Below are 27438 nucleotides of genomic sequence, written 5' to 3' on the forward strand. Positions count from 1 at the left end.
GTTAGAGGGCGCAAATCCACGGGTTAGGGGGCGCAAATTACTTGCCTTGCCCCGGGTGCTGACAACCCACGCTACGCCACTGCCCAAACAAAATAATAATCTAGCATTTGGGGTCATGTGACACTTTACAGATGAGCATAATTTATTATGAGGGGCTTCCGTCCTTTCTGGAGTTAGAAAGAGCTAAATATTTGTTTGCTTCAATAGTTTCTTGCATTTTTGAGTTAAGAAGAGCTCTGCTGAATCAGACCAAAGGCCCATCCAGTTGAGCATTCTGTTCACAGTGGCCAACCAGATGTCTGTGGAAGCCCACAAGCAAGTCTTGTCCCCTCACATCAGCAGCCTAGATCTTGGTTTGTAATTGTATAACTGAGAAACATTGAAGTTGTGGAAGAAAGTCTGGTTAGAGCAGTTACAGTGGCTCCTGCTTATTCTGCCCAGGCAGTTTCTTAACCTGAGTTATCTTGACTGTTGCCTTTCTCTCCTATGTCTCTAAACAGGGTGGCTTTTATTAAATATCTTTAAATATCCAAGCAAACCATATGATCCCAAATGAAGCTCTTTGATAGTTTGTGTTGCTTTGAATGACTACAAAATCAGGCATGAAAGATGTGTGATAGAATAAACCTTTTCCCTTGTTTTGTTAGTTTATTGAAATCTGACAAGCTGGCAGGACTAGAAATAGCTTCACAGATGGCATTTGGCAATATACCAAGCATCTCTTCTCTTATGCGTTCCTTACACTGTCCATCAACTCTGTTAGCCAATGGCTGCTCAGAGATGAGGAAATGGTAAGCATGAATTCAGCTTACAGGAGGCTGTGAGGTCAGACGTCAGTACTGCACTGTGCACGGCTGAGTCAGTGGCTGCGAGAAAATGAATTGAATTAATATCTAGGGGGCTTGCGTCTCTGAGCACTTAATGGACTGAATAGCTGTAACAGGATTGTTACCCTTGAGGGTGAGAGGAAAAGAGGATGCTAGAAAGTAAGGCAGGCTAATGGTGCAGAGGAGTACTGAGAGGAGGATGGAAATAGCAAATATGCTGAACTTAGCAAGTAATGCCAGAGGATGCTGAGCTGGCTTCCAAATCTACCGCCTGGAAGGGAGCGGATTTCCTTTGTACTTTGGTCTCGATATTTTCCCCATGTTTTTGTGTTTCTTCCTTGTTCTACGCCAAAAGCAGGTGCGTAACCATTAATAATCTGAACAGCATTTAGCAGGAGCTGGAATGCAAAGGAGACTAACTGTCCTTTGTGTAGTCTGATCTCTTTAAATGTCTGATATGACAAAGAGCAGATGTGTGTGTGCATGATCTTTTGTCTCAAGGAAAGACTGTAATATAAACAGAAATGTTATTGTTGGGTGTCAAGATGCATTTATTTAGCTTAATTTAAGAGGAGTTGGAAGTTTGTAGATCCACTCAAATGCAGTTTCTTAGAAGGGGCTATTTTTAAGTTTGGTTGACTAGCTTTTTTAGTGCAAGACAGAATATTCTTTTATTGTTGTTTGAAAGATTCATAGACAAAGTTTTTGTAGGTGTAATATTTATTTGAAATGTACTCTATCACTTAATCAGGAAGATAAAAAGATTTGGTTAGTAAGTCTCTGAAAGTGTTGGCATTTTTTTTTTAAAAAAAGGTACTCTAAAATCTGAGTTTTCTCATTGTTAGTCCCTACACACTTCTTTAAACTATGAATATTGAACATGCTTCTTAAATCTGTAGTTTTAACATATTGCTTTACAGCTCCTAGAGTTGTACTGTATATACTATAAATGCTTATGGCTGATAAAATAGTTGCTTTCATTTTAGTTGACTTGAATATTTTTTTGTAACTGCATCATTTATTGCATAATTGTATTTTTATTGCATTTTTAGTGCATTATTTTTGTAGTGTAGAGCATCATATGAAGTTGTTTAAAATATGAGAAAATTGATGGTTTTATACACAAAATAGCTGATAGAAATTAATGGGTTGTTTTTCTTAAGACTAGTTTGGATTAGTTCAAATCTAATACTGTACTATATAGAGGCTTCTTAAGGTTACATGTATGGTATGTGCTCTGTGCACATCAATATGTTTGTGTGAAGTGACTTGCAACAAACAGTTGCTTTATGTGGTTTGCTGTTGTAGGAAGACAAATAGTGTGGAGTCATCCATTCATGTTGCAAGCCACTACATGGGAATGGCTGGGTGATTCTGTGTGATAATGTTTTGAGTTTACAAACGAGGGTTTATGTCCCCTTCAAATTACCAGGTTTGGGCAGCAATCTGTATTCTAGGTGCACATGTGTTAAAGTACTATGGCTAACTTTTTTTTGGCCTGAGGGCCACATTCATTCTTGATCAACGTCTGATTGCTGCATGCCAATGGTGGAGGTGCCCCCGCCCCATACATATATCAACAGACACACAGCCCAAATGATCAGTCTGATGACTGGGAAGTGGGTGATTTGCATCTCCAGTAGGAAACTGGAAGCCCTTCCCCGGGTTGTGCCTATTCCAATTCCAATTATTCTTTTGGCTCCTGGCACTAAAATGGGTAGGGTTGTAGAAAGGGCAGAAAAACTGCTAGGGGGACTGAGTCACGCCCCCCTAACTGGGGAGTTAGCCCCCCCTACACTACAGTAAAAGGTAAAGAACCCCTGGATGGTTAAGTCCAGTCAAAGGCGACTATGGGGTTGTGGCGCTCATCTCGCTTTCAGGTTGAGGAAGCCGGCGTTTGTCCACAGATAGCTTTCTGGGTCATGTGGCCAGCATGACTAAACCGTTTCTGGCACAACAAAACACCGTGACAGAAACCAGAGTGCACGGAAATACTGTTTACCTTCCCACCACAGTGGTACCTAATTATCTTCTTCCACTGGTGTGCTTTCGAACTGCTAGGTATGCAGGAGCTGAGACAGAGCAATGGGAGCTCACCCTATTGTGTGGATTCAAACCGCCAACCTTCTGATCGGCAAGCCCAAGAGGCCCAGTGTTTTAGACCACAGCGCCACCCACATCCCTTACATTACATTACAATGCATGTTTCCAAAGAACTGTGCTAGCTCCTCTGAGTTGCTGATATTTAGCAAAGACTAAAATATGTCATGTTATTTTTTAAAAGAATATTTTAATTTCTGTTTTTTCATAATACAAGCAAACAGCTTGCCGATCAGAAGGTTGAACCATGTGTCAGCAAAGTCACTTTTTTTGGTCCTCCATCGTAAGTTTTTCTGCTTGTGCAATTTACCAGACATTGCAATGCCAACAGCTAAGAGTTAAGCCAACTCCATTTTCCAGTGTCTACCTATTATTAATTTAAGTGTATAAATAAATACATCATTTTCCCAATAGCCAAAGGAAGTTGAACTGAAATATTTGATGTGGGGGTAAATAATCAATTAAGTGCACTTACTGAGTTTAAATATTAACATTCAACAAGTTCCAATGTTTCACCTGGAAATTTATTTTTATTAAAATGTTTTAAAACATTTGATTTCATTCTGAGTCATGGCAGTTGAATAACATACTCAGAGGTTTTTTAGATTTTAAGAAAACAAATGAAGGCACAGAGACCTGTTAATACACTAATCAGCAACAGAAGCACAGTTTTTGACATGAAAGAGAGACTTTTCTGTGGCTGCTCCTATATTGTGGAATTCCAAACAAAGTTTAGAATGGCTCCCTCTTTGTAGTCTTTCCCATGGCAGCCTAAGACCTTCCTCTTCAGACAGGCCTTTGGAAACTAAGGTGCAGACAGTTCTGATCACTGGGTTGCTGTCAGGGCAAATTGTATCTTAATTGTTGGTTGTAAATATATGGCAATGTATTTTATTTTTGCTTTTAACTAGTTTGCTTTTATTATTCTATATTTTATGATTAATGTTGTAAGCTGCCTTGAACCCCAACTTGGGAGAAAGGTAGGGTATAAATATATTGAATAAATCATTTTAATATCCCTGAAAAGCTTCCTAGGAGTAGTCACCTGGAAAGCTAAGTACAACTTTGATTTTAGATTTTAATGATTCCGTGTTCGTTCCAGTTTGTCCAATTTGATTTGTCACAGATTAATTTTTAGAAATTCATTGTTTCATTAAATTAAACATCTTCCATTCTGAGGTCTCAGAATGGTTCTTCCTTTGGCACACAGGGATAGCTTTCAAAGTGGCAAGTATCTGCTCATCCCCAATACTCTCTTGGTCCTTGCTGCCAACACTCAGTGCATACAAACTTCTTTCATTTCTACTCTTCCCAGTGAAAAAAACGTCTTGAAGCACTCAAGAGTAGAGTTGTTTCTGTAATTCTCCTGTACATAATTGAAGAGAATTGAAGGATATTCTCAGTTCAGCTTCACACTTCAATTTATGCTATTGTTTCATTGTTGTTTGCCTATAATTTTTGGGGTATAAATTTCTGAAACAAACATTTGCTGTGATTTTCATCTGGAAACATATGCCATATTCTTTGTAGAGGAAATAGAGAATATTAGCAATATAAAATGGGAGTAAAATATGTTTTAAAATTAGTTTAGATTTTCCTCCTCAAAATACACATCTCAGTAGCTTGACAAAGAGTTTAGGGATTTTAAAATATATATTTTTTTTACTGTGGTTCAGAATAAAATTCCAGTAGCATGATTATTCTCTATTCTAGAGTTTCAGGCTGCCTAAGGAAGTATATTATTGTGAGTCATCTGCAATACTTCCTGTTGCACCTGTTTACAGTAGATAATTTCCAGGTTTTAATATGCATGAGGTTGGCTTGTTTTTGAAAACAGCCAAAGAGAATTGTATTCTGTGGGTTGTGTAGACTTGCTCTGGGGCAGGACGGACCTTTAGGGGACAAAACAAAAACTTAAGCTTAAATGCAGATGCAAAATCATGACTTAGACTTTTATGAAATTTTACTTCCTTTAGCTAACGTATGTGTCATGTCGTGTTTCCTGCTTTCTTATTTCCTATTCTAGAGTTGGAGATCTCTATCTTTCACTAATGTTCACTCTTTGTCTTAAGCTGCTTATAGATTTGGAAAATGACTTTCAGAAAAGCAGCTTAGCATGCAGTGAAGGGATGGACAGTAATAATAAATACAGCACAGAGTAGTGCCAGCTTTTTTCTCCATCAGTAAACTACTTCGGGCAAACACTTGAATGATCTAGGTAACTGCACTTTCGGTCCCCTCCCTCATATCTTGCAGAAGTTTTGAGAGGTTTGTCAATATGCGTAGGAGGGTGTTTCTCCGTCCTGCCTTTTCAACTGGGCATAGGGTGCATTCATCCTGTGGTGGTTTTGTGTGGGCCGTCTGTCACTCTGAGGCCTGCTTCACACTTTATGGAACAGGAGGGTTCTTGTATTTCTCCAGCTTGCTGATGTGTCTTCTTATTGGCAATGGTAAAGGGAGCGGTGAGGATGCCGTCATATGGACGCCATGGTTCCTTTTGTTTCCTCCAGTGTGCAAACATATAAAACATTCCAGAAATAACCTAGTTGAAATATTGTGGCAATGTGAGAGCTTGTCTTTCCTGTAATATGAAAAGTGTCCCTTTGATGCCATGCATTAGTTACGTTCTGTTGAAGTCAAGAAGGGGTTTTCTCCCACCTAAGATCTTGAGGGTGTGTGTCCCTTCCCTTTTTGGCATAAAGGACCATCACAGAGAGAGGGTTTGCGATGTGTTAGTCATAACATGCAACTAATAAATATATAGGCTTTGCTTCATGCTTGAGATCTGAGATGATAAGAAATTTCTCCTTCATCAGGTTAGCTAATTCTGTCTAGTTTCCGTCAGCCAGTGTGTGGAGGATCTAGTCTTAGAGGCTGGACTTTCTGATACTGCAGTTCCTCCTTGATAGATGAAGACATAATTCTGTGGAACGCAAATACTTTTTGCTTGTCACATTTAATCTTAGACCTGTTTCATCCATGCAGCAATCCATGTGAGGCAAAGGAGGCTATTTGTGTGAGTGGCTTACATTGAAGTTCAGGCACATTTTAACCACATCATTATTTCCTCCACACACACCTCTCCCTCCACCCAGTCATTTTTAATTGGGGTGGAATCCCCCATCATATCAGGCCTCTTCTGTGATCCAGTGCGATGGGACAGAATGTACATGAACTTCACCAACCAGTTTTCAGTCCTCTTCTGCCTGTACCAGGACCTTGCTCCCAGAACTACATAGGTTTTGAGGCAATATAATGGGACAGTTGAAACGGTCAGTTAGCCACCTGTTGCTCATCTGTTGATAATTTGTATATAAAAACCAGGACCATTTATATTGCCCTTTTATCCTACTTGTGGATTTTTGTAGGCATCTAGTTGACAGCATGGGACTGTTGGATTGAAGAGGCCTTTGGTCTGCTCAGCTCTTCTTGTGATCTTATTGGGGGGAGGGGATGATAAATCAAGGCAATTCTATCTATTTAAAATGGCAACAAAAAGCTGATCTAAATAGCTGATTTAAAACAGGTTTCACATTTCTTAAGAGAGAGAAAGAGTGGTGCAAATCTGACCACTAAATTGCATTATATTACAATAAGATTATGTACCGTGTTTCATTCTTACAAGCAGACTTTGCACCAGGACAGTTTCTGTCCTGCTGTTTTGAACAAGCTTTGCTACATTTGCCTACAGCTCTATTGTTCATCCAATTTAATATGCATTCTATTAAAAAGCAATTCCGCATTAGAAGTAGACTGGATTGGTGATTTTTAAATTTGACTGCTCAGATTTTAGAGGAGAGGCTAGGGTCAATCAGAGTGTATGATGTCAAATCACTGTTAATTTTCTTTAAAGGTAAGACACCACTTCTGCAAAAAGGAAGGAGCTATATTAGCTGTGTGAATATGTACAAGTTAGTGGTACCTGCTTTGAAGCTTTCGGAAATGGTCTAAGGCTCCAAGCATGCAAATAAGCAGGGAGAGATTGTTTGATCTGCTGCTGATGTCACAATTGCTTCAAGGGAGAATGGAGCCAAGGGCTGTGGCACAAGGATGTGTCTTGGGAGTCACATAGACTTCCTTCCCCACTTGCATGTAGAAGAGGTGGTGGAACTAGAGTGCAGATGTGGCATTTCTCTGGTTCCCCTTGTAATTAATTTTTCAGCTGACCTTTAAAACTTATTAATTGTACTAATTATAAATATTAGTGTTGCGGTATCCTTTCTGTCAAACTATTTCAAAAAGTTTGAGGGTTTTTAAAAATAGGAATAATTCAAATAATATTTATCTCAATTTTGTTTTACTTCTGTGTCAGTATCTTAAATTTTGTTTCAAAGGCGTTTTACATATTCTTAGTATATTGCATGTTGTGAATATACTTTTCAGTGTGCTCCAATGAATGGTCCATAGGATCTTCTAGAGACAGGGTATTGCAAGCTGTAATAAAGAGGTGAGCAACATAATGATTCTGCCAGGATGGACTTGAACTTTCCCACAAGCAATGTGCCTCTTCCTAATTTTTTCAAAAATAGAACTTGATGTTAGGATGCCACTGAGGTTAGGAAATAATTTCAGCTAACGAAAGATTGGAAATAGACCTGTTAATTATTGATATTCCAGTGTATAGATTGCTTTGTAAATCTTAATATGACAACTGTAAACTAAACATAAACATTTGTCTTTCTAGTTCTTATTCACGTGTTGCTAAAGGAGATTGTAGCAAAATGAGTCTCCATGGTGCTAGTGGTGGGCATGAAAGGTCACGAGACCGACGTAGATCAAGTGATAGATCACGTGACTCCTCCCATGAAAGGCTTGAGTCTCAGCTCACCCCGTGTATCAGAAATGTGACTTCACCAACAAGACAGCATCAAGGAGGTATGTAAGGAGAGAACAGCACCTAAAGTCTTTTTTTAAAAAGTGTACTTTTTAGTAACAATAGCAATCTTGACATTGCCATATGTATGAATCGATCCTTACATTTCCTGAAGACATATGTGTTTGTCTTCTTAACTGAGGTTAAATCTAGGGTTATTTCACACATGTGATGCAAATGCAAAAGCTGCATTGGCCAGTATGTTAATTGGCATTACAGATGTCCATCCTCCACTTTATTTTCACACCAGTAGTTAGCTGTGAACATAAATAGTGCAACAGAGGCCCGAAGGCTAATTTGTTCTGTGTTCATATGCAAAACTTGGATCAAAAGTATGTGAAATCCCAACCCCAAATAGGTTATATTGTCAGAGCCTTCATTGAATCATATGATAATAGAAAGCACTAAAACAATTAAATAGATTTATTAACAGTTGTTTTATATTGTGAACTGTCCTGAGACCTGTGGGTGTAGGGTGTTATACAAAGAAGAAGAAGAAGAATTATTATTATTATCAGGGGATAGTAATCAACCATTGTAGAGTTGGAAGCGATCCTGAGGATCATCTAGTCCAACTTCCTGCAATGCAGGAATCTCAACCAAAGTATCCATGACAGATGGCCATCCAACCTTTGCTTTAAAACCTCCAATGAAGGAGAGTCCACCACCTTCAGAGGGAGTCCATCAGAATTTTTTTTCTGATGTTTAGTTGGAATCTCCTTTCTTGTAACTTGAAGCGATTGGTTTGAGTCTTACCTTCCAGAGTGAGAGAAAACAAGCATGTTCCCTCTTCCATGTGACAGCCCTTAAGATACTTGAAGATGGCTATCCTAGCTCCCCAGTCTCCCCTTATTCAGGCTAAACATACTCACCTCAAGTACTGCACACCCTTTGCACTTTTTAAGTGAACATACTTTTGATTTGCACTTTTGTAAAATGAGGTGATCTTATTTGCTTATCACAGTGAACCAGGGCTTCTGGCCTGTTGTGGTTCACCATGAGCAAGTGGCATGCTGGTGTGCACAGCCCAGTCTCTTCTCACTTCTTTCTTTGCCTGGCGGTACAAAAAGAAATCAACTTGAAAACTTGTCACAGTGTCTGAACCTGAGATCTTAGCTTGTTCCCTAAAAGGCTAGGATTCATAAGCCAACAGCAAACCATGGTTGATTATCTCAAGTCTTGGATGTAAGATGTGACTTTTCCTTCCTCCCCCGCATGTATAGGTTTGCACACTGATAACCTAGGACTAGAGATAACTGAAGCTTATTTGAGAAAAAGTTGTATGTGTGAAATACCACTCCATTCATACAACTTGTCCCCTCCCCAAGTGTTCTGTCCCAGCAGTCTGTGGGAAGGGAAACAGATCACCCACTTCCACTCTTAACCTCAGGAGTTCCTATACTGTGGCAGCGATAATGACTGCTGATCTTCACTTCCTATGTCCATGGACAAGTGCACAGAGAACCCTTCCACTGCCGCTCATAACAATAAGATTCCATTCTGTGCAGCTTTCACCCATGTAATGATAAGCAGAGCGAAGGTTAGGAGACTTTCCCCCTTTGTCGTCCTTCACACCACAAGGTCACACCCTGCTGCCACTGTACCTAAGTCTAAGATCCATGTGGTTTAATCAATACAGTGGCAGCTCTGCTTGTAGGGTCACAATAATAGCTGCCCCCTGTGAGAATGTACTTTCTGATAGTGTAGAATATTTGGACACTGCAACACCATTTACAATATTTTAAAAAATTTTTGTTGCAGAACGTGAGAAAGATCATAGCTCATCTCGTCCAAGCAGCCCTCGACTTCAGAAAACCTCTCCAAATGGTTCCAGTAGTAGTATTGGGAACAGTAGAAACAGCAGCCAGTCAAGTTCAGATGGAAATTGCAAGAATGCTGGCGAAATGGTATTTGTATACGAGAATGCAAAAGAGGGAGCTCGGAACATAAGGACTTCTGAGAGAGTAACGCTCATAGTGGACAACACTCGATTTGTTGTAGATCCTTCTGTTTTTACTGCACAGCCAAATACAATGTTGGGCAGGTCAGCATTTATTTTTTACTGCATATGCATAAACTGTACTCCCTGAATTGCTGCTCAGAACAAATGTTCGGCTTGTTCAATATTTTTATTTGTTTAAACATTTTTATTTATTTAAACAAGGATGTACACTTTGGCAACACAAAAGAACAGGAAAAACCAACAGAATGAATGAAAACTAAAATTAAACATACAAAGTACAAATTTGAGTTGTTTCATTTACTTTCCCCAGAAAAAACAGTAATTATTTTGATGCTGGAGGGCAATAACTTTTAAAAAAAGTTTTATTTATAAATATCAAGATACTTATGATATTCTTAAAGCTAAAAGATTGTTAAGAATTCCAAATTGTAGCATATTTCATAGGAGTCATTTAAATATTTTTATCATGAAATAAATTGTTTTATGAAATAAATTGTTCAATTTTCTATACCTGTTTTACAGCTGTCTTGATTAAATATTTTTGTGCAACATTTCAGGTGAAATTAGCCTCTTTTAGAGTTGGTACCTTTTCTCTCATGAAATGCAACTTAGATATTGGGTGTTTTTATCCTTGGGTAAACCTGTCCATGGTGCAATTCAGTTGGAGAGGAATATATCTTACATGACTTTCTCTACAGTAGTTAATTACCTTATAATGAATTTCCTCATGGGATGTAACCCGTGGCGGTATTGTTCTGCAGTGAATTACCAGATTCATTTTTAGATAGTATATAGTATTAGGGACATATCGAGGTCTGTTCTTCTAGAAACCAGTAAGGTAACTTCTAATGGCCGTGCTGAGTAGAGTTGGCTCTTATCAAATTCAGCAAAGGAGGTAATAAACCTTTTATGGATTGATCATTGTCCATTTTAAGCTGACATTTTACTTGAAAGCATGTATTTGTCCCTGCTACTTATGGATTAAAGGACACGTTGTAGATCAAAATGACAAGACCATGCAGGAGAGTGAACTAAACCTATATTACCATATTTTTCCGTGTATAAGACAATGCTTTTTGCTAAAAAAAAAAAAAATTAGGCAAAATTGGGTGTCTTATACACGGATAGTGAATGCAGAGGGAGGATGTGCAATTAATAGCAGCAGCAAGCAGGAGATTGGCAGTGGCGATTGGGTGGGTGATTGGTGGCTGCAGCAAGGCCTGGCGATTGGCTGCGGCAGGTGGGCTGTTGGTGGCAGCGAGCGGGCAGACAATTGGCTGCGGCGAGGTGTGCGATTGGCAGTGGCGGGCAGGTGGGTGAGCAATTGGCAGAAGTGACCCCCCCCCAAGCTAAACAACTTAATTTATTAATTTCGGGTTTAAAAAAATATGGGTTGTCTTATAAGTAGAAAAATACAATAATTAATATGGGTTAGTTCACTCTCCTGAATAATCTCTTTGTATTTTATGTGTTCATATTTTATTTGAAGTAACAAGTCACACAAATATTATCTTAGAGAAGATGCAAGAGTTATTATTTTCTGTAGCTCTTAACTTGCTACTATTCTTTCTGCAGTTTCACCTTGCTAATTTGAACACTAATGAACACTGTATATCTGAAATGACTTCTAAGCAAACCTTTTATATATATCTATCTAGGATGTTTGGATCAGGAAGAGAACATAATTTCACACGGCCCAATGAGAAAGGAGAGTATGAAGTGGCCGAGGGAATTGGCTCTACTGTGTTTCGTGCTATTCTGGTGAGATTACATTACTTGCTGCTCTTTCCACATTCATAAGTTTATGTACAAGAGGTACAGATTTTTTAAATGGTTTTGTAGACTTGAAAAAGAACACCTGAACATTCATCCTATTATATCCAGGGCCTGTGCGGGTTGTGATTGAGGGTGACTAAGGATTCCTGCTATTCCATTGTGTGTGGCATCTCTCTCTTTCATTCTCACATATATTGAATGACATTGTTTGAAAGAATAAATGTAATAGGAAAATCCTTTACAATGCAGTTTTGTTTCCAGCTGTGTAATCAAAAGGCTTCAACTGAAATTGAGGGATATAAAAGGTGGTATCTATTTTTAGATATTTTATTGTCTCCAATGATAAAGAAGTTCTACATAAAAGCTTATTATTATGGACCTTTTGTATCACAGTATGGCGGTTGAGATAACCTATTTCAGTACTGTGAGAACTGTTCTAGTGCCAGACATTAATTTCTGCAGTGTTTGACTCTAGACCAGTGATTTTCATCTTTCCTTGTTCACAGAACTCTTTCCATGAAACTGCTGGGTATTTCAGAGTGTTTTTCAGTGCACACTTGGTTTGCTTGAGGTGCTGCCCATTCCTATTGAGTGTCACGTGAGCTCTGTAAGCTGAGTTATAGAACACAGCCAGCACCACTGTGTTGAAACATTGTGGGGGAATAGCAGGCAAGCTGTCTTTCAAGAACCACTGTTCAATATTACTGATATTCTCATTGAAGAATCTCCAGTAATCTTCCAAGGAACATCAGGATCCCGCCCCCCACAGAGTTGTTTGTGGATGGCTAAGTGGGAGGGTGAATCCAATAGGAAAAAATAGAAAGAGGTGTCAGTTTGCATTTGATGTGTCTAATTAATTTGAGAGGGTTCTGGAAGCTTCTCTGTGTGAAAGAAACTAGTACTAGTTCATGATGTTCGGGTTATTCCTTCAGAGAAGCTGAGTACAGCTGGCTTAAACTGGTTCTGTTATCTTTTTCTGTGAAAGTCATGCTGACTATAATAGTAAGGGCACAAGGAGCCTGGGTTTCACACTTTTCTATCTCTCTTTTTGTTCTGGTGTGGTGTTCTGTATATACTATGCTTAGTGTAAGGTTTAGTTTTATTATAAGTTATTGTAAGTTTCAGTTAGGTCTGCTGCAACTGGATTTCTTATGGACAGTGCCAATCCTGAATGTATTGGATTTGTGACCATTATGCTCATTTGCCTTCAGTAGCAGTAAAGCTCTGTTGGATGAAATACAATTGCCTCTGGTCTATTTTGGGGGAATCCTGCAACATGTTTAGGTTTTTACTCTGATAGCTATACTTTGGAATCTGCTCTGGTTCAATATGAGTAGAATTCATGAAAAGAGGAAACTAAAATCTTTGGCCAATGTTGTAGGACAGGCAGGCACCCCCTGAGATGCACAAACCACAATAATGCAGGCCATTTGGGTTGTACCCAGAAGCTAATTGGCATCCAGTACAGTCATTGCAGGTTCAGCCTTCTATGTTCCTTTCATGCCACACCTGACAGAAGGTATGCTGCAACTTTCTGCATTAGCTCTATTTTCTGCTCTGTTACCATGTAAAAGTATAATAGTAAGCTAATTTTGTCTTAAGATGGTAAAACAGAATTTTTGGAGAAGTGAAAAACTTTTCAGTAAGGAATTAGATGCTCCTTTCCAGTGTTTCATGGTAGTATAATTTTCCTTTTTCTTTTTCTAAGGATTACTACAAGACTGGGGTGATCCGTTGTCCAGATGGAATATCTATTCCTGAACTTAGAGAAGCTTGCGACTATCTCTGTATTTCTTTTGATTATAGCACTATCAAATGTAGAGACCTCAGTAAGTACACAGTTGAAACTGGATTTATATGTATGTGTTTTCAAGATACCTTGTTCCAACTGCAAAATATTTTCCTGGAATAATATTTATGCAGAAATACAGCTATCTCCTTAAAAAGAACCCCTCATTTCCAGATGACTCTCCATATGTATCATGGCATTATTTTCTTGTAGATAATTCCTTAACATCATGGAAATACACAGGAGAGGCTCAATGGGGAAATGAATCTTTAAACCTACATAGCCTGTTATCTGAAGCATTACCAACAAATTCTTTCTCTACCACAAAAACCATATTGTTCAGTTTCCCTAGTCAGGGGAACGACAGCAGAAGCTTTCCCCTTTTTTTGGTCTTGAAAAACTGTACTGACTAAAGTGTATTTAGTGTCTAAAGTGTATTTAGTGTACTGACTAAAGTGTCTTTCTTAAATAAGTGTTCAGTAATATTGATTTGGTGTTCTTGATTTCAGGTGCTCTTATGCATGAATTATCAAATGACGGCGCTCGGAAACAGTTTGAATTTTACCTTGAAGAAATGATACTGCCACTGATGGTAGCCAGTGCTCAAAGCGGGGAAAGAGAGTGCCACATTGTGGTGCTCACTGACGATGATGTGGTCGATTGGGATGAAGAATACCCTCCACAGATGGGGGAAGAATACTCACAAAGTAAGTCACTGAGGTTTTTTGAAAGTAAATTTGGCTCTGGGGTATTTCTCCAACAATGCATGCACATATCCTCAGATAATTTTCATTAAACAAACAATACAAACATCACTAGAAAACACCTGATGGTGATCTCTAAGAATATTTTTTTTAACTAAATAGGTAGTGGTGTTTATGAATTAGGTGCACATTGCAATACAGTTAAGGTTCTTGTTCAATGTGGGGAATTTATTTATCTATACAGAACATACTTAATTGACTAGTGTATTAGAAACGTTTTCAGCAGGTGTCTAAAAGTTGACACTGAAGGTGCCTATTGGCAAGAGTATTCCACAATAAAGGTAAAAGGTAAAGGACCCCCTGGACAGTTAAATCCAGTCAAAGGCAACTATGGGGTTGCAGCGCTCATCTCGCTTTCCAGCCAAGGGAGCCGGTGTTTGTCTACAGACAGCTTTCCGGGTCATGTGGCCAGCATAACTAAACTGTTTCTGGTGCAATGGAACACTGTGACAGAAACTAGAGTGCACGGAAATGATGTTTACCTTCCCACCTCAGCAGTACCTATTTTTCTTCTTGCACTGGCATGCTTTCGAACTGCTAAGTTGGTAGAAGCTGGGACAGAGCAACGAGAGCTCACCCCATCATGGGAATTTGAACTGCTGATCTTCTGATGGGCAAGCCCAAGAGGCTCAGTGGTTTAGATTACACTAAAAGCTCTGTGTCTTGTTATGAAGTGAACCTTGTCAACTTGGGGAATGATCAGTGCCATTCTTGCGGATCTTGGTGATCGAGCTTGCATATAAGGGTTCAGGCGATCCCTGAGGTGTCCAGGACCTAAGTTGTTCAGGGCTTTGTAAATTAATGCAAGGATCTCAAACCTGGCTTGATAGTTGGAGGAAGCAAGGAGAGAAACGACAGCATTCAAGCTGTCGCATTCAAGGAGTGACAGCATTCAAGTTCTGCATAGAACTTGTGCAAAGCCTAATTTTGCTTAACCACGATTACTGACCTATTGTTATTTCCAAATGCAGTCTTTGCATAAATCCCATCAGCAAAGTGTGAACTACATCGCAGCAAATTTTGGTTAGTCCAGTTAAATTAGAAGTGAAGAAGAGAGCATTCACAAAATTTTGAAGTGGGGGCAGTGCTTAAAACCTATTCCAATTTCTATTAATTATCTCACATTGGATTAAAATCTTTTGCTATGCCAGTTTGCAAAAAGCACTCACTGGCCCGTCACGTTGTACATGCTTTTAAGAAAAACAAATCTGGGAAAAGAGTACATGCACTTTTTAAATAATAGAAAAGCTTTCAAGAAGGAGGCCCCAGGCACATCAACTGCTTTTTAAACCTTTGCATGATGAGTCTGAAGGCCTGAAGGGACTTTTAAAGCGTTTGAGTGAATGTTCTTACAGCTGCTGCTCACAAGAGGGTTTCTGTCTTATCAGGGTACCTCCTCACAAAGAGTTTCTAATTGTATTCAGTAGAACACACTTAAAAACCTCTTTAGAGCTTCATGTTAATTGTCCAAAGGTGTCAAGGGTAGCCCAAGTACCTGGAGACACTGGGAACAGGGCTTGCCTGCAGTTTTACAATGCTTGACCTCTGTTCTTTGTGTGGCAAAGTGGGTACAAAGGATTGTCTTCCAATTAAAGTTGCAAGCATTGTAACACTGGGGGAGAATGCTGCATCCGTTGCTTTATCGACCGTTGCTGCTGAACCAGGAGTAAACACTGTATAACATTTTATTCATCGGTGCATTGTGTTCCCTCCCCCCAGTTATTTATAGTACAAAGTTGTATCGATTCTTCAAGTACATTGAAAACAGAGATGTGGCCAAGTCAGTCCTGAAGGAAAGAGGCCTTAAGAAGATTCGATTAGGTATAGAAGGTAAGAGGTCTTGGAATTATTTCCTAAGCTACATCAACAACAGATCACTGTGTGTGCACTTCTGCATTTACACAAATGGAATAAGACAGGGTAGTGCTGGAAGGCAGATAACGAGAGAGAGAGAGAGAGAGAGAGAGAGAGAGAGAGAGAGAGAGAGAGAGAGGAAAAAAGAGAGAAGCCTTGAACAAGAATGTAGTTGATCATTCTGAATGTATGGACCATTTGATGATTCATGTGTACATGAGTAAATCTTCCTTCGTAAGTACCAGTGCAAAGCCTACCTTGATAAATAAGCGTAGCTTGAAATGTTAGTGTTTTACCTCTTGTGGTCTGTTAGCTTGTTATATATGATATGACCCTACACACAAATGACAAAAATATATTGCTTGAAGGCAGAGTGCCAATAATATCTTCAGTGGAGGGTGGAGGAGGTCCTTACATGGAACAGTGCCTAAAGCTAAAACACCTGCCTGGTGTCTTAAAGTGTTATATTCTTTTAGCTGCCCTGGAAATGAAGTACTTCTGGTTGAAATGCGTGCAAATTTTGTTTGTCTTTTAATATTTCAGGTTACCCCACATACAAGGAAAAGGTTAAGAAGCGGCCTGGAGGACGGCCAGAAGTCATCTATAATTACGTCCAAAGACCTTTCATCAGGATGTCATGGGAGAAGGAAGAAGGGAAAAGTCGGCACGTTGATTTCCAGTGTGTAAAAAGTAAATCTATTACCAACCTGGCAGCAGCTGCAGCAGACATTCCCCAGGACCAGCTGGTGGTGATGCACCCCACTCCCCAAGTGGATGAGTTGGATATTCTTCCTGTCCCCCCTCAACCCAGCAACAGTGATGTGGATCCTGAGGGACAGAACTTGCCACTCTGATCTGAACTCTTGGTTAAACAAAAGCATGCTATTATAAAAATGAAGATGCTGTAATGAGCTCATACTGCACTACAATTCCAGCTTCTCTCCATTGTGTAATGAACATAAAATGTTTTAGGATATTGCAGTATGGACTTACAAAAGACCAAAGTGGGATCTGATTATGGTTTGTGGGAGTACATGTCTAACAACATCCTGAGGTTCAGTTACATACCTGCATATGTTTACCAGTAGGTTTTGTGGTATTGGTTATTTGTATGGTGGACTGTCCTCATCCTAAGGCTCTCTGTCACAGCAGGATTTGGAAGTTACAGTTTATTCAGTATTTTGGTACACGAGTGGGCAAAATGCAGACTTAAAATTGATAGGGCACTTTATTAATGGTGGACAAAAAGAATTCTCAAAGCCATTTTTATAGTCATGATGCACAATGTTGAGTCTAACAGTGTGCTTCTTTCAGAGACTTTCTATTCAGCTAAATGTAAATAGTTTGTTCTGAATGGAGGTGATGAGCCTACTTTGTTCTCTTATGGACGAGCACAAAATTAATTCTTGCCACTGGGGCTTTTGGATTGTGAGGTTGAGATCCAACAGCCTTCTTTTTCAGATTTATTCAGTGAAGGGTTTTTTCATGTTTGATGTGAGCCATGTTCAAGAGTCAGGAACATACGATACGGGCTTTATCTTAAAATTCTGCCTTACCTTAAATCTGTTCACAGAAATATTTATTTACTGAGTTTTTTCATAAGTGTCATGGAATAGGAAAATGCAAATTGTTCACTCTTCATTTATTAACTGATTGTAAACGAGTTTTTCATTCAAATAAAAATTTCCATTATTTTAATATTAGCTGTGACAGTAATTTATTACGTATTTTTGTAAAACTAGTAACAGAATTTAGTGCCAAAATCAATGCCCTTTTCCCCTCTCTTTTTAAAAATAAAATGCCCTGACAATCCACATCTGACAAAAGACTGGTCTTTTTTAGGGGAAAGCATTTAATGGTATGGAAGGGACCTATATCCTAGGTCCCAGTTGCAGTCATAGTATATGAGGACACAAAGACGCTGTTGTAAGGCAACTTCCTATATTTCTAAAAGTATAAGATTATATATGCAGCTCTGTAAAATCAAAAAAGATCAGTACAACAAATGGTATGTGGAAGTTATTCATTGTAATGAGGGTAGACTGGATGGGATGTGCATCTTTGTATTGGAAGGTGTTGCAGTAAAGTGCAGGAGGATATTTAGATTATGATCATGAGATGAAAATCCTCAAGAGTCAAGAATAAGTAGAAGCCAACAAGGCAAGTGCAGTGACCTGGTGGTTAGCAGCACCTAACACTGTACTTCCTCCCCGTATGAAGGTTTTTGTATGTCGCTTTTAGGCAAAACTTCATCTCATAAGCCTGTATTTCTTCAGTCAAACCTTAACCACCTGCTTTTGTCCCCAGAGTATCTTCTATGCGCCACATCTTTTCCCATGCTTCAGAAGCTAGGCTGAAACTTGGAGGCATTTGACTGAAGAAATACGTTGTAGGAAGTCCTGGTTGTGTGTGATTTTAAAAATTGCAGACCCACATTGATGCCAGGCAATTCAAAGGATTCCCATAAGCATACTTGTTCAGGCAAGGCCATCACTTGCTCAGGGGGCCCCTTGCTTCGGAAATACATTTGTTGTTCCTTTCGCCGTCGTCATTAAGCACTTCAACCAGAAGTGCTTTTTCAATCCAAATAAATGTAATTTAGAACAAGGGAAAACATTTTATTTTAAAAATATTTAACTGTCTAATACATTACACTTCAACAATATTTATAGTAAAGGATCTTACAAGAAACAGTTTTGATACATTAGTATAAGAAATATCCATTATCCACATGGGGGACCATTTTTGTAGTGTAAAAACACACCATACAGCTGAAATGACCATTTGCATATAAAAGCTACCAGTGATGCCAGTGCTTAGTTCGCACAGTGATCTTTTCCTTTTTTAAAAAAAATGTCAACACAAAAACAGAATCCAAAATATACAGTTAACGCAAGCTATACACAGCTAACCAAATCAAAGACGTAGGAGGAACACTGTAGCAGGTTGATCTCCACTTGGTGGTCTGAAATTACACATGGGAGAAGGATGACTGTTCTGTTGATATGGCTTTTTATGAAATTAAAACATCAAAGCAATTCAACAAGCTTCACAGATTGGAGAACTCCACCAATAATGCACTTTGATATATCCGTATTTCAAAGCTATTGGGTAGCATTTACAAGGGCCATGGTAAGTCACTAAAATCGACAGGGCCCCCTAGCCCTGCGTCAGCTTCCAGAAGGCTCATGATTACAGCCATTGCTGCTTCATCATTGCTGGGGCTGCTGGATCCCTGGTCGTTGTCTATCATGTCAATCCCTATATGCGAGTTTTCCCCTGGAAATAAAGTGAAAAAAGTGAAAGCTATAGTATGATGAACTCTGCCCAAACAGTATACGTAAGACCCTGAGATCTCTTGAGACCCTCCTTCATGTGCCCCCTCCTCAAGAGGTCCACAGGGGGGCAACACAAGAACGGGTCTTTTCTGCAGTGGCTTCCCATCTGTGGAATGCTCTCCCCAGGGAAGTTCGCCTGGTGCCTTCATTATACACCTTTAGGCGCCAGGCAAAAACGTTCCCTCTTTAACCAGACCTTTGGTTGATCCATTACATCCTATACCCTTTTAAAATGTGTTTTTTGTTATTGTTGGGGAGGGCTATTGCATTGCTGTTTTTATTAGGTATTTTGTGGTTTTATATCTTGATTTTATTCTGTGAACTGCCCCGAGACCCCAGGTATAGGGTGGTATATAAATTTAATAAATAAAAACAGCTGAGATAAAACAATGCCAAACTACAAAGAGGCATCACTTTTCCCTTTGTTCTGTATACTGTACTTTGTTCTAAGAAATTTAATCAAGTTTTAAAGATGAAATATTCCTAGTTTTCTTACAAAAAATAATAATCTGATGCAGATAAACATGCAAATGAATCGGTGCTCTAGAAAAGTTGTAGAATATCTTTATAAGAGAAGAAGCAGAGGGTTAAATACTACTTGTTGGGAGGGACTCATCTGGAGAGGGGGTTTCCTGTATCAGTGACATCAGGCTGGTGACCCTGAAGTTTCCCCAGGATTCTATCAAGAGAAGTTTGCCCTCAAGATTTAATTCACCAATATTTTTAAGTTAGAGGGATAGAACCCTAACCCTAAGGATTTTTACTACATAGTGACTGGGAGTGAGTAGTTCAATTCTCCATTCCTTCTTTTATTTGTCTTAGCTTGTCTTACATGGTTATATACTTACCAAGAATGGAAGAATTGTCAGAATACGGGTAGCCTGGATTGTCTTGGATCTGGCTAGATAGTAAACTAGTAGGAGGAATGTCTGGAGTTCCACCATTCAAAATCTAAAGAGAAACAGATAAAACATAGCAGACTTTAGTCTCTAGCATGATCCGAGCGCTCTAATCGTAGCATGTTTTGCACACACGACCCTGTTACAAACTGTTAACATTTACAGAGCTTATGTTCTGACATTACTTATTTATTCAACCATTAAGCTGCCCTTCACCTGGCTCAGGACAGAGTGACTTACAAAATACTAATGAAAGTTAAGCAAGTTAACAATAAACGGGCCAAATTTTTAAAAAACCGAAAAAATTGTACACCTTTTCATAATTTCTCCTGATTTCTACACGTTATGGTATCATGCTATGGTGAATCTTAGGAACTTTGTGGCTTTAACACCTGAATTTGAAGCAGAGGGAACCATTTGTCAACTTTCGGAGGATATTATTAACTTCAAATTTACATTTTGACTCAGCAAGAATTTCCCTTTGGGCCTAGCAACAACCCATTCACAATGTAACAAGTCATCACATGGGGTTTTTCTTCCCACTGAAACCTGCCAGGCTGCGGAAATGAAAGGTGAGTCAACATGTGATGAAAGCTTATTTTAGTGCTTATGTTAATAGCTCTGCTAGTCAAGCTATACTGTCATCGGAATGATTTAAATGTGCTGCAAGTGAACCAATAATAGATCGATACAAAATCTCTGAATAGCCAAATTATTTTTTTAGCACTATAATTAAAAAACATGGCGTTACAGGCAATTAAATTTTTATTTCTGGCAGTAAAATGACCTGGTAAGTCCCTGCCTTGCATTCCAAAGGCCCCAGGTTCAATTCTTGGCATCTCCAGGCAGGACTTGGAGATAGCCACTGCCGGTCAATGTAGGGCAGAGCTTTCCAGACTTGTCATGTTGGGGACACACTTTTTAGATATGCATCATTTTGCGACACAGTAATTCAGTTCCACTAGCAAACTGGAGGATAAACTAACCCCTTTCTAGCTCCTGGAGGAGTGCGGGGAGCACGACACACCTACACACTGCAGCCGACACACAGTTTGGAAAGCTCTGGTGTAGGGAATACTGAGCTAGGTGGGCCATTGGTCTAACCTGGTAGAAAGACAGCTTCCTAATGTGCTTTGTCACCTGGTTTGCAGTCACATACCAATTTGGGGGTTGCAAACTTAAAAAAAGACTCAGTCCCTGTCTAAATAAGTTTTGTTCTCTTCCACTCTTATGCAGGCACTGGTGCCACCTCCAGGGGGCCCTGGGGGCCTGGGCACACACAGAATTTTTGCTGTGGGAGCCTAATTGTAACTATTACTGGCATGTTTTACTACTATTTCATATACAAACAAAGTTCAATTGAAACGTCGCTTAGGAAACTTTCAGCACCTACTCTGCACTTTTGAAATGAGGACAAGGGAGGAGAGGAGGGAACCTAAAACCTAAACAAAACCCAGCCGGGAAGATCATGCCAGTACTAAATGTTCACCAGGAGATGGCAGAAGCACATTTCAAAAAGGAGTCATCGCATCAGTAAGAATGTTTGAAAGGCTTGCTGTGTTAGGTGGATCTGTGTGCAGCATTATCAAAATCTGCTTCACAGGGAGGAAGGGTTGGGGTGTGTAAATCAGGAGGGCCATGGGCAGAAGAAGAGGAAGGAGGAGGAGGTGGTGGTGGTTTGGATTTGATATCCTGCTTTATCACTACCCTAAGGAGTCTCAAAGCGACTCACAATCTCCTTTCCCTTCCTCCCCCACAACAAACACTCTGTGAGGTGAGTGGGGCTGAGAGACTTCAGAGAAGCGTGACTAGCCCAAGGTCACCCAGCAGCTGCATGTGGAGGGGCGGGGAAGCGAACCCGGTTCATCAAATTACAAGTCCACCACTCTTAACCACTACACCACAATGGAAATATTGCAATGCGGGAGGGTGAGATAAGCAAAAGAGCCAATTGGCACTTGCTGACTGTGGTCCCTTGTAGGCCACCAAAATAACTGTCAGTCCTAGACACCCATGCCCACTTACTTCCCTTGTGGAGCTGGCGAATGCCAGGTTGGCCGACAATAAAAAAATTATCATCCATGACAATAACCATGGCTCAGGGGACTGAGGTGGCAAATATTACAGAAACCTGGGAAGGTGGGTGAGCAGACTTGACCTGTTTCAGCTGAGCACACCTGGGTATTCAGTGCCGCACGAGCATTGGTTGGAGAACTCAAGGGTGGCTATTACTGTCATTCCTAAATTTATGTCTTTCAACAGGAAGTCAATGTGCCTGGTGTTGGGCCAGGGAAAGAGAATAGGAATGTTATTGGTGCACTGCCTGTCCCACCACCCTACCATCTTCCTGTCCAATCTGGTTGCAGCAATAATGTTGGAGAACCCCAAAGGGTTTGTTCTGAGGGACCAGCAGTGACACCAAAGGCATGCTATCGGGCAACAGCCATGGGGCTGTCTCAGTACACCATGGGCTCAACACAGGTTGCAGGTTAATGCACTGCATATGATGTATGCTACTAAGTAGACTGGATGTGACTCTGTGGCTGAAGGTGTCATGGACAGGCCACTTCCTGGTGGTTTGGACTAATGGTGGCAGTACCAACTCCAGTGATTGCTAAATGCTTTGGGTGAGTTTCCAGCTGGCCTATCTGACACTCCTGCAGAAGCCTTGGTCTTGCTACAGGGTGGCAAGAGTTGCATTGGGAGAGAGACAGGGAGAGTATAACCCTGTTGATTTTCCTCAGTATCTTAGCAGCTTTTGATACTGTCAACCATGATATCCTCTTGGAGTGCATCTGTGGTCTGGAGGCTAATGAGATAGAGTGGTTCTGCTGCTACCTGCAGAGTTGTTTCTAGGGTGTGGAACTGCCCAATTTCTGCTTGGCCCCATCGGAAGTTGAGCTGTGGAGTCCCACAAGGTCCCATCTTGTCCCCAGTGCCACTGCCATTGGATGTGGTCATCAGGTGGTTTGGAGCCCAGAGGCATCAATATGCTGATAGCATCCAGGTCTATCTCTCTAGACCATGAGATGGAGCTGTGCTAGTGCTGAATTGGTGCATGAAAGCAGCAGCGCATCGGGGTAAGGGCCAAGACGGCAAATCACATTGAAAATTGAAAACTTGCGCATTTGCTGTAGAGAGATAACTTTCCGGCAATTTGAAAAGTAACTTTGTTGGCTGTACGTGTTCCAAAAATATTCAGAATGGACCTTACTCTTCCCCCGAATTGAGCTGCTGAGAATTCAGCCCTACAGAATACTAATCTAGCAACAGGAAGTTCTCACAGGATGTCTGCACATGCGCAGAATATGTGAGACTGCTGAGAGAAGCCTAGCAATTTTAAAGACCCCATCTCACCTTTTTGCCTCCTGGCGAAGAAGTGTCAGGGGGAGGTGTGCTGGTCATGTTTAATGGACTAGAGCCACAGCTTGAAGGCGAAGAGCCTCTTATCCTGTCAAAACAAAAGCAGTCAGATTAGAAAGGTTATGCTAAACAATGCAATTAATGTTTGACCAACTTATCGTATTCATGGCAACCTGTCCCCTACCCACTTTGGAACATTGTACCCAAGGAGGTCCTATCTCTCTCATTATCAGGTGTGAGAGAGATGATGCTCTGGTTAGGACTTAGCATTTTGAATTTTAACCTGCCAGATGTGTTAACCTGTTCTGGTTTACATTGCCTTGGTGTTCTCAACTGTGTACATTATTGGAAGTAGAAAACATAACATGAGGAATTTCCCACTGACTATAACCAGTGATATTTTTCTGGGAAAAAAGGTGCCGGAACTCACCATGAACACCTCCCTCATTCTCTTAGAATGGCAATGGTGCCCTCCTGAGAGGTGCCAGAACTGGGTTCTGGCAAATTCCAGCTGAAAAAAAGCCCTGACTATACCACTTATGGTTCTTTTCTCCCTCTCCCCTATCAGTGATCAACATAATTTTGAGGCAGAGGTTTTGACCATTTTGGCTCATTGCTCTCAACATAACCCAATGTATTGCCACACATTTTTCTCTCCACATTTCTACAGAAACAGCTACACCACTCACACAGACTACTGTAAATGCATCAAGAGAGAACACACTTGGTGATAAAAGTGAATGCATATTTGTTCTGGGCTTGTCAGGTTTGCCTCCTGCTCCTGCAACGACCAATAGTAACACTACAGCAGCTATTGATTTCTTGTAACCTGAAAGCAACTAAACAGGGATACTTGCTATTTATGGAAAGGAAGCAGCTGGTCACCTTTTTCTCTCGAGATATAGAGCTTGAGATGGAAGAACAGCACTGGGGCTTTCCTCACCTGTGAATCTCCATAATTTCTTCAGCAATCATTCTGCCAATTTTTCCGGCTCCTGCCCTTGTTCCACCTGGAATACCAGGGACTGTTGGAAGGGACCTTTTAGGACCACCTTTATAAAGGGGGGAGGAGAGAACATAAACACACATGAAAATTTTAACACACATGAAAATTTTAACACACATGAAAATTTTAACACACATGAAAATTTTAGCAGAAAGCAGAAAATGTCCCTTGTCCAGCACTCTCTCTTCCATTTCCAATGTTAAATACTTTACTTCAGTAGTCAATACTTTACTTCTGTGAAATTGTCTGTGCTTTCCTTCCTTGGGCTACTTGTTCAAATGACTCCCAAAGGAAGGCATATAGAATGACAGACAGGACACCTACATATTTTGACCAACAAGGGATATGTTATTAACAGCTAAAGTGCGCCAAGTTAGAGTTTGTTAGAGTAAGACTAGGAAGATCCAGCTTCAAATCTTCACTCAGTAATGAAGTAAAACTTAACTCCTATGTTACACTAACTTCACATGTGTTCTTTGGCTCAGGGGCTCATTTGGACTCTGATATTTGGCACTTGGGGCTCATGAAATTTAGTGAGCTTCTTAGCTTCAAAAAGAGCCACTTAGAACATGGACTTGACTGGCTGACTTAGCTTTGATGGTGGAACACCAAACTGGCTAAAGGGGCTAAAAGGCGGCTATGAATGGCTTTGTTCGGTGCTCTAGTTACCTTCTCCAGCCTGGAGCACACTGTCCATGCTGTGCGGTGAAGCTGAAAGCTGTGGGAAAGTCGCGTCTCCCCCATCAAGTACATTGGCACTGCAGGGAGGGAGGTTTCAAAAGAAACAGAAAGACAAATGAGACCCTTGGCTTGAATGCAGCCAGTCACCGTGTTTTCTCTTTTCAGATCATAGCCACAAAGCCAAAGACACACAGAAGAAATTACAAGCTTTGCATTACAAACTGATCATCAAGAAACAGATCATATGTTGCACAAAAGACAAAAATGTAAATATCACGTTTCTGCCTTTCTGTTTGCAATACGTAAAGTAGAACTGGGATTTCCAGATCTCAGCAGCAGCAGGGGTGAGATCCACTACACATTACAGCAGAATCAAGGAAGGCGGAAAGGCCGTTTACATGCTTGGAGCATTAGGGAACATAGGAAGCTGCATTATGTGGAATCAAACCATCAAGTTTGGTCATGTCTACACAGACTGGCAGCATCTCTCTGGAGTTTCAGGCCAAAGTCTCTCCCACCCCTACTTGGAGATGCCAAGGATCAAACCAGGGCCCTTCTGTAAGACAGATGCTTCGCCACCAAGCTTTGCTGCTTCCCATTCTTGCTTCTGTTTTTCCTATTCATTTTTTGTCCCTTGAAGAAATTTTGAAATGATACCCCTAAATTATAGGCCATAACCTACATTTCAATGGCGCATAGCAACAGAAATAGTTGCCTTCCATGACCCAAGGCAATCAACAAGGTGAAGACCCTTATTTTGCAGAAGGTTAAATATTTTCTTGTCCTTCCGGCAACTTTCGGATAGGAAAACAATTACCGAATTTTTTGCTCTATAAGACTCACTTTTCCCCTCCTAAAAAGTAAGGGGAAATGTGTGTGCGTCTTATGGAGCAAATGCAGGCTGCGCAGCTATCCCAGAAGCCAGAACAGCAAGAGGGATTGCTGCTTTCACTGTGCAGCGATCCCGCTTGCTGTTCTGGCTTCTGAGATTCAGAATATTTTTTTTCTTGTTTTCCTCCTCCAAAAACTAGGTGCGTCTTGTGGTCTGGTGCGTCTTATACAGCGAAAAATACGGTAGTCTAAATTGGAGCATTCTGCTATATTTGAACATCAGGACTATTTGGCTGTTTCCAGTTCTGTCATTATTTGATTAAATATTTCTTGACATTGAAAAGCAGATCAAGTGGCTCAATGAAGTGGTAGGGACCTATGTACTGTCTTGTCGATATGTTGATGCCCCAAACCAGGCAGCATGTAGGGTCCAGTTTTGCAGGCCACTTGATACCACTGGACCTAACAAAACTGTGAAGTCAATGGGAATGTCTGTGTATGCTTAGTTACCAAGCAGATAACAATGTGCTGATTTTCTACGTCTGCTTATAACTCCTTTGAGACATAGAAAGGAGGATTAAGTGGCCAGCTTATCAGCTGAGGAAAAATACTTACGATACCACTGTGTTAGTTGAGACAATATATTCTACTTCTTTGGTCCACGGGTTCATGAAACTGAACCAACAACTCCTCAGTGTAATAAAAGATCCGTCTTTGACTTTAAACTTGTAACAATTAGTATTAATTTTCTCTCTCGACTGTAAAACTGAAAGAAGGGGGAAATGGGACAAATGTTAATATAAATGCACACTCCCTAGATGGTCTTGTGTGTTCATCACTTCCCATTGTGTGCTCCTTCCCACTGTGGCAAATTTCCTACATATGCACTATTATAATTACAACATCAACTTAAAATTTTCCCATTATTCAATTTATCCAGGTTGTGTTTCCTAACCACTCTTTCTTAATAAAAAACAGAAATAAAGTCAGAAATAAAAAAAGTTTGGAATTAACTACCACTCCTTTGCATTTTTATTTTTTGTTTTGCTTATTTTACCTTGTCGATGACATTCTGCAAGATGCCCTATATCATCTTGATGAAAATATTCATAACATGAAGTACCTAGAAGTTCCTGTGGTAAATATGCCAGAATTGCAGTTGCCCTAAAATATAAAAGGTTGTTTAGTTAAAAAAAACAATACTTAGGCGAAAACTACTATATGAAAAAGGAGTGCCAGCAGACCAGAAACAGATTGGCATGGCCTGCTCCTTTGCCTTCAAGGAGAAACTTTTACTGCCAGAGAGAAAGACTGCGAAAAACATGGGCCCTCACACTGAAGCTCTTTCCTTTCCTTTTTGTTGTCACAACCAAT

The 27438-nt window shown here is 40.2% G+C and overlaps 2 protein-coding genes across 8 annotated transcripts in view; one reads left to right on the plus strand and one right to left on the minus strand.

Moving 5' to 3' along the window:
* The window catches only part of BTBD10 (BTB domain containing 10), a 28896-nt gene extending 11252 nt beyond the window's left edge, over nucleotides 1-17644 (plus strand). For 3 of the 7 annotated variants that reach the window (XM_081926929.1, XM_081926931.1, XM_081926930.1), the window contains 8 exons: nucleotides 648-791; nucleotides 7612-7802; nucleotides 9562-9844; nucleotides 11422-11524; nucleotides 13248-13368; nucleotides 13838-14035; nucleotides 15812-15922; nucleotides 16490-17644. In XM_081926929.1, the coding sequence (XP_081783055.1) occupies nucleotides 648-791; nucleotides 7612-7802; nucleotides 9562-9844; nucleotides 11422-11524; nucleotides 13248-13368; nucleotides 13838-14035; nucleotides 15812-15922; nucleotides 16490-16800 (1462 nt within the window). In that variant the 3' untranslated portion in view covers nucleotides 16801-17644. Of the gene's footprint in view, nucleotides 1-647; nucleotides 792-860; nucleotides 1186-6955; nucleotides 7074-7611; nucleotides 7803-9561; nucleotides 9845-11421; nucleotides 11525-13247; nucleotides 13369-13837; nucleotides 14036-15811; nucleotides 15923-16489 lie in introns of those variants that run through there. The other 4 variants (XM_081926934.1, XM_081926933.1, XM_081926932.1 and 1 more) reach the window with 3 other exon arrangements.
* Nucleotides 17645-18543: 899 nt separating this feature from the next.
* The window catches only part of BMAL1 (basic helix-loop-helix ARNT like 1), a 43289-nt gene continuing 34394 nt past the window's right edge, over nucleotides 18544-27438 (minus strand). Inside the window, exons 13-19 of the mRNA XM_081926913.1 lie at nucleotides 27122-27228; nucleotides 26680-26830; nucleotides 25222-25310; nucleotides 24490-24598; nucleotides 23541-23634; nucleotides 20133-20235; nucleotides 18544-19225 (exon numbers count right to left, since the gene is read on the minus strand). Of these exons, the coding sequence (XP_081783039.1) occupies nucleotides 19065-19225; nucleotides 20133-20235; nucleotides 23541-23634; nucleotides 24490-24598; nucleotides 25222-25310; nucleotides 26680-26830; nucleotides 27122-27228 (814 nt within the window). The 3' untranslated portion in view covers nucleotides 18544-19064. The remainder of the gene's footprint in view (nucleotides 19226-20132; nucleotides 20236-23540; nucleotides 23635-24489; nucleotides 24599-25221; nucleotides 25311-26679; nucleotides 26831-27121; nucleotides 27229-27438) is intronic.

The sequence above is a fragment of the Podarcis melisellensis genome, assembly GCF_964234715.1.
Source record: "Podarcis melisellensis genome assembly, chromosome: 1".
NCBI lineage: Eukaryota > Metazoa > Chordata > Lepidosauria > Squamata > Lacertidae > Podarcis > Podarcis melisellensis.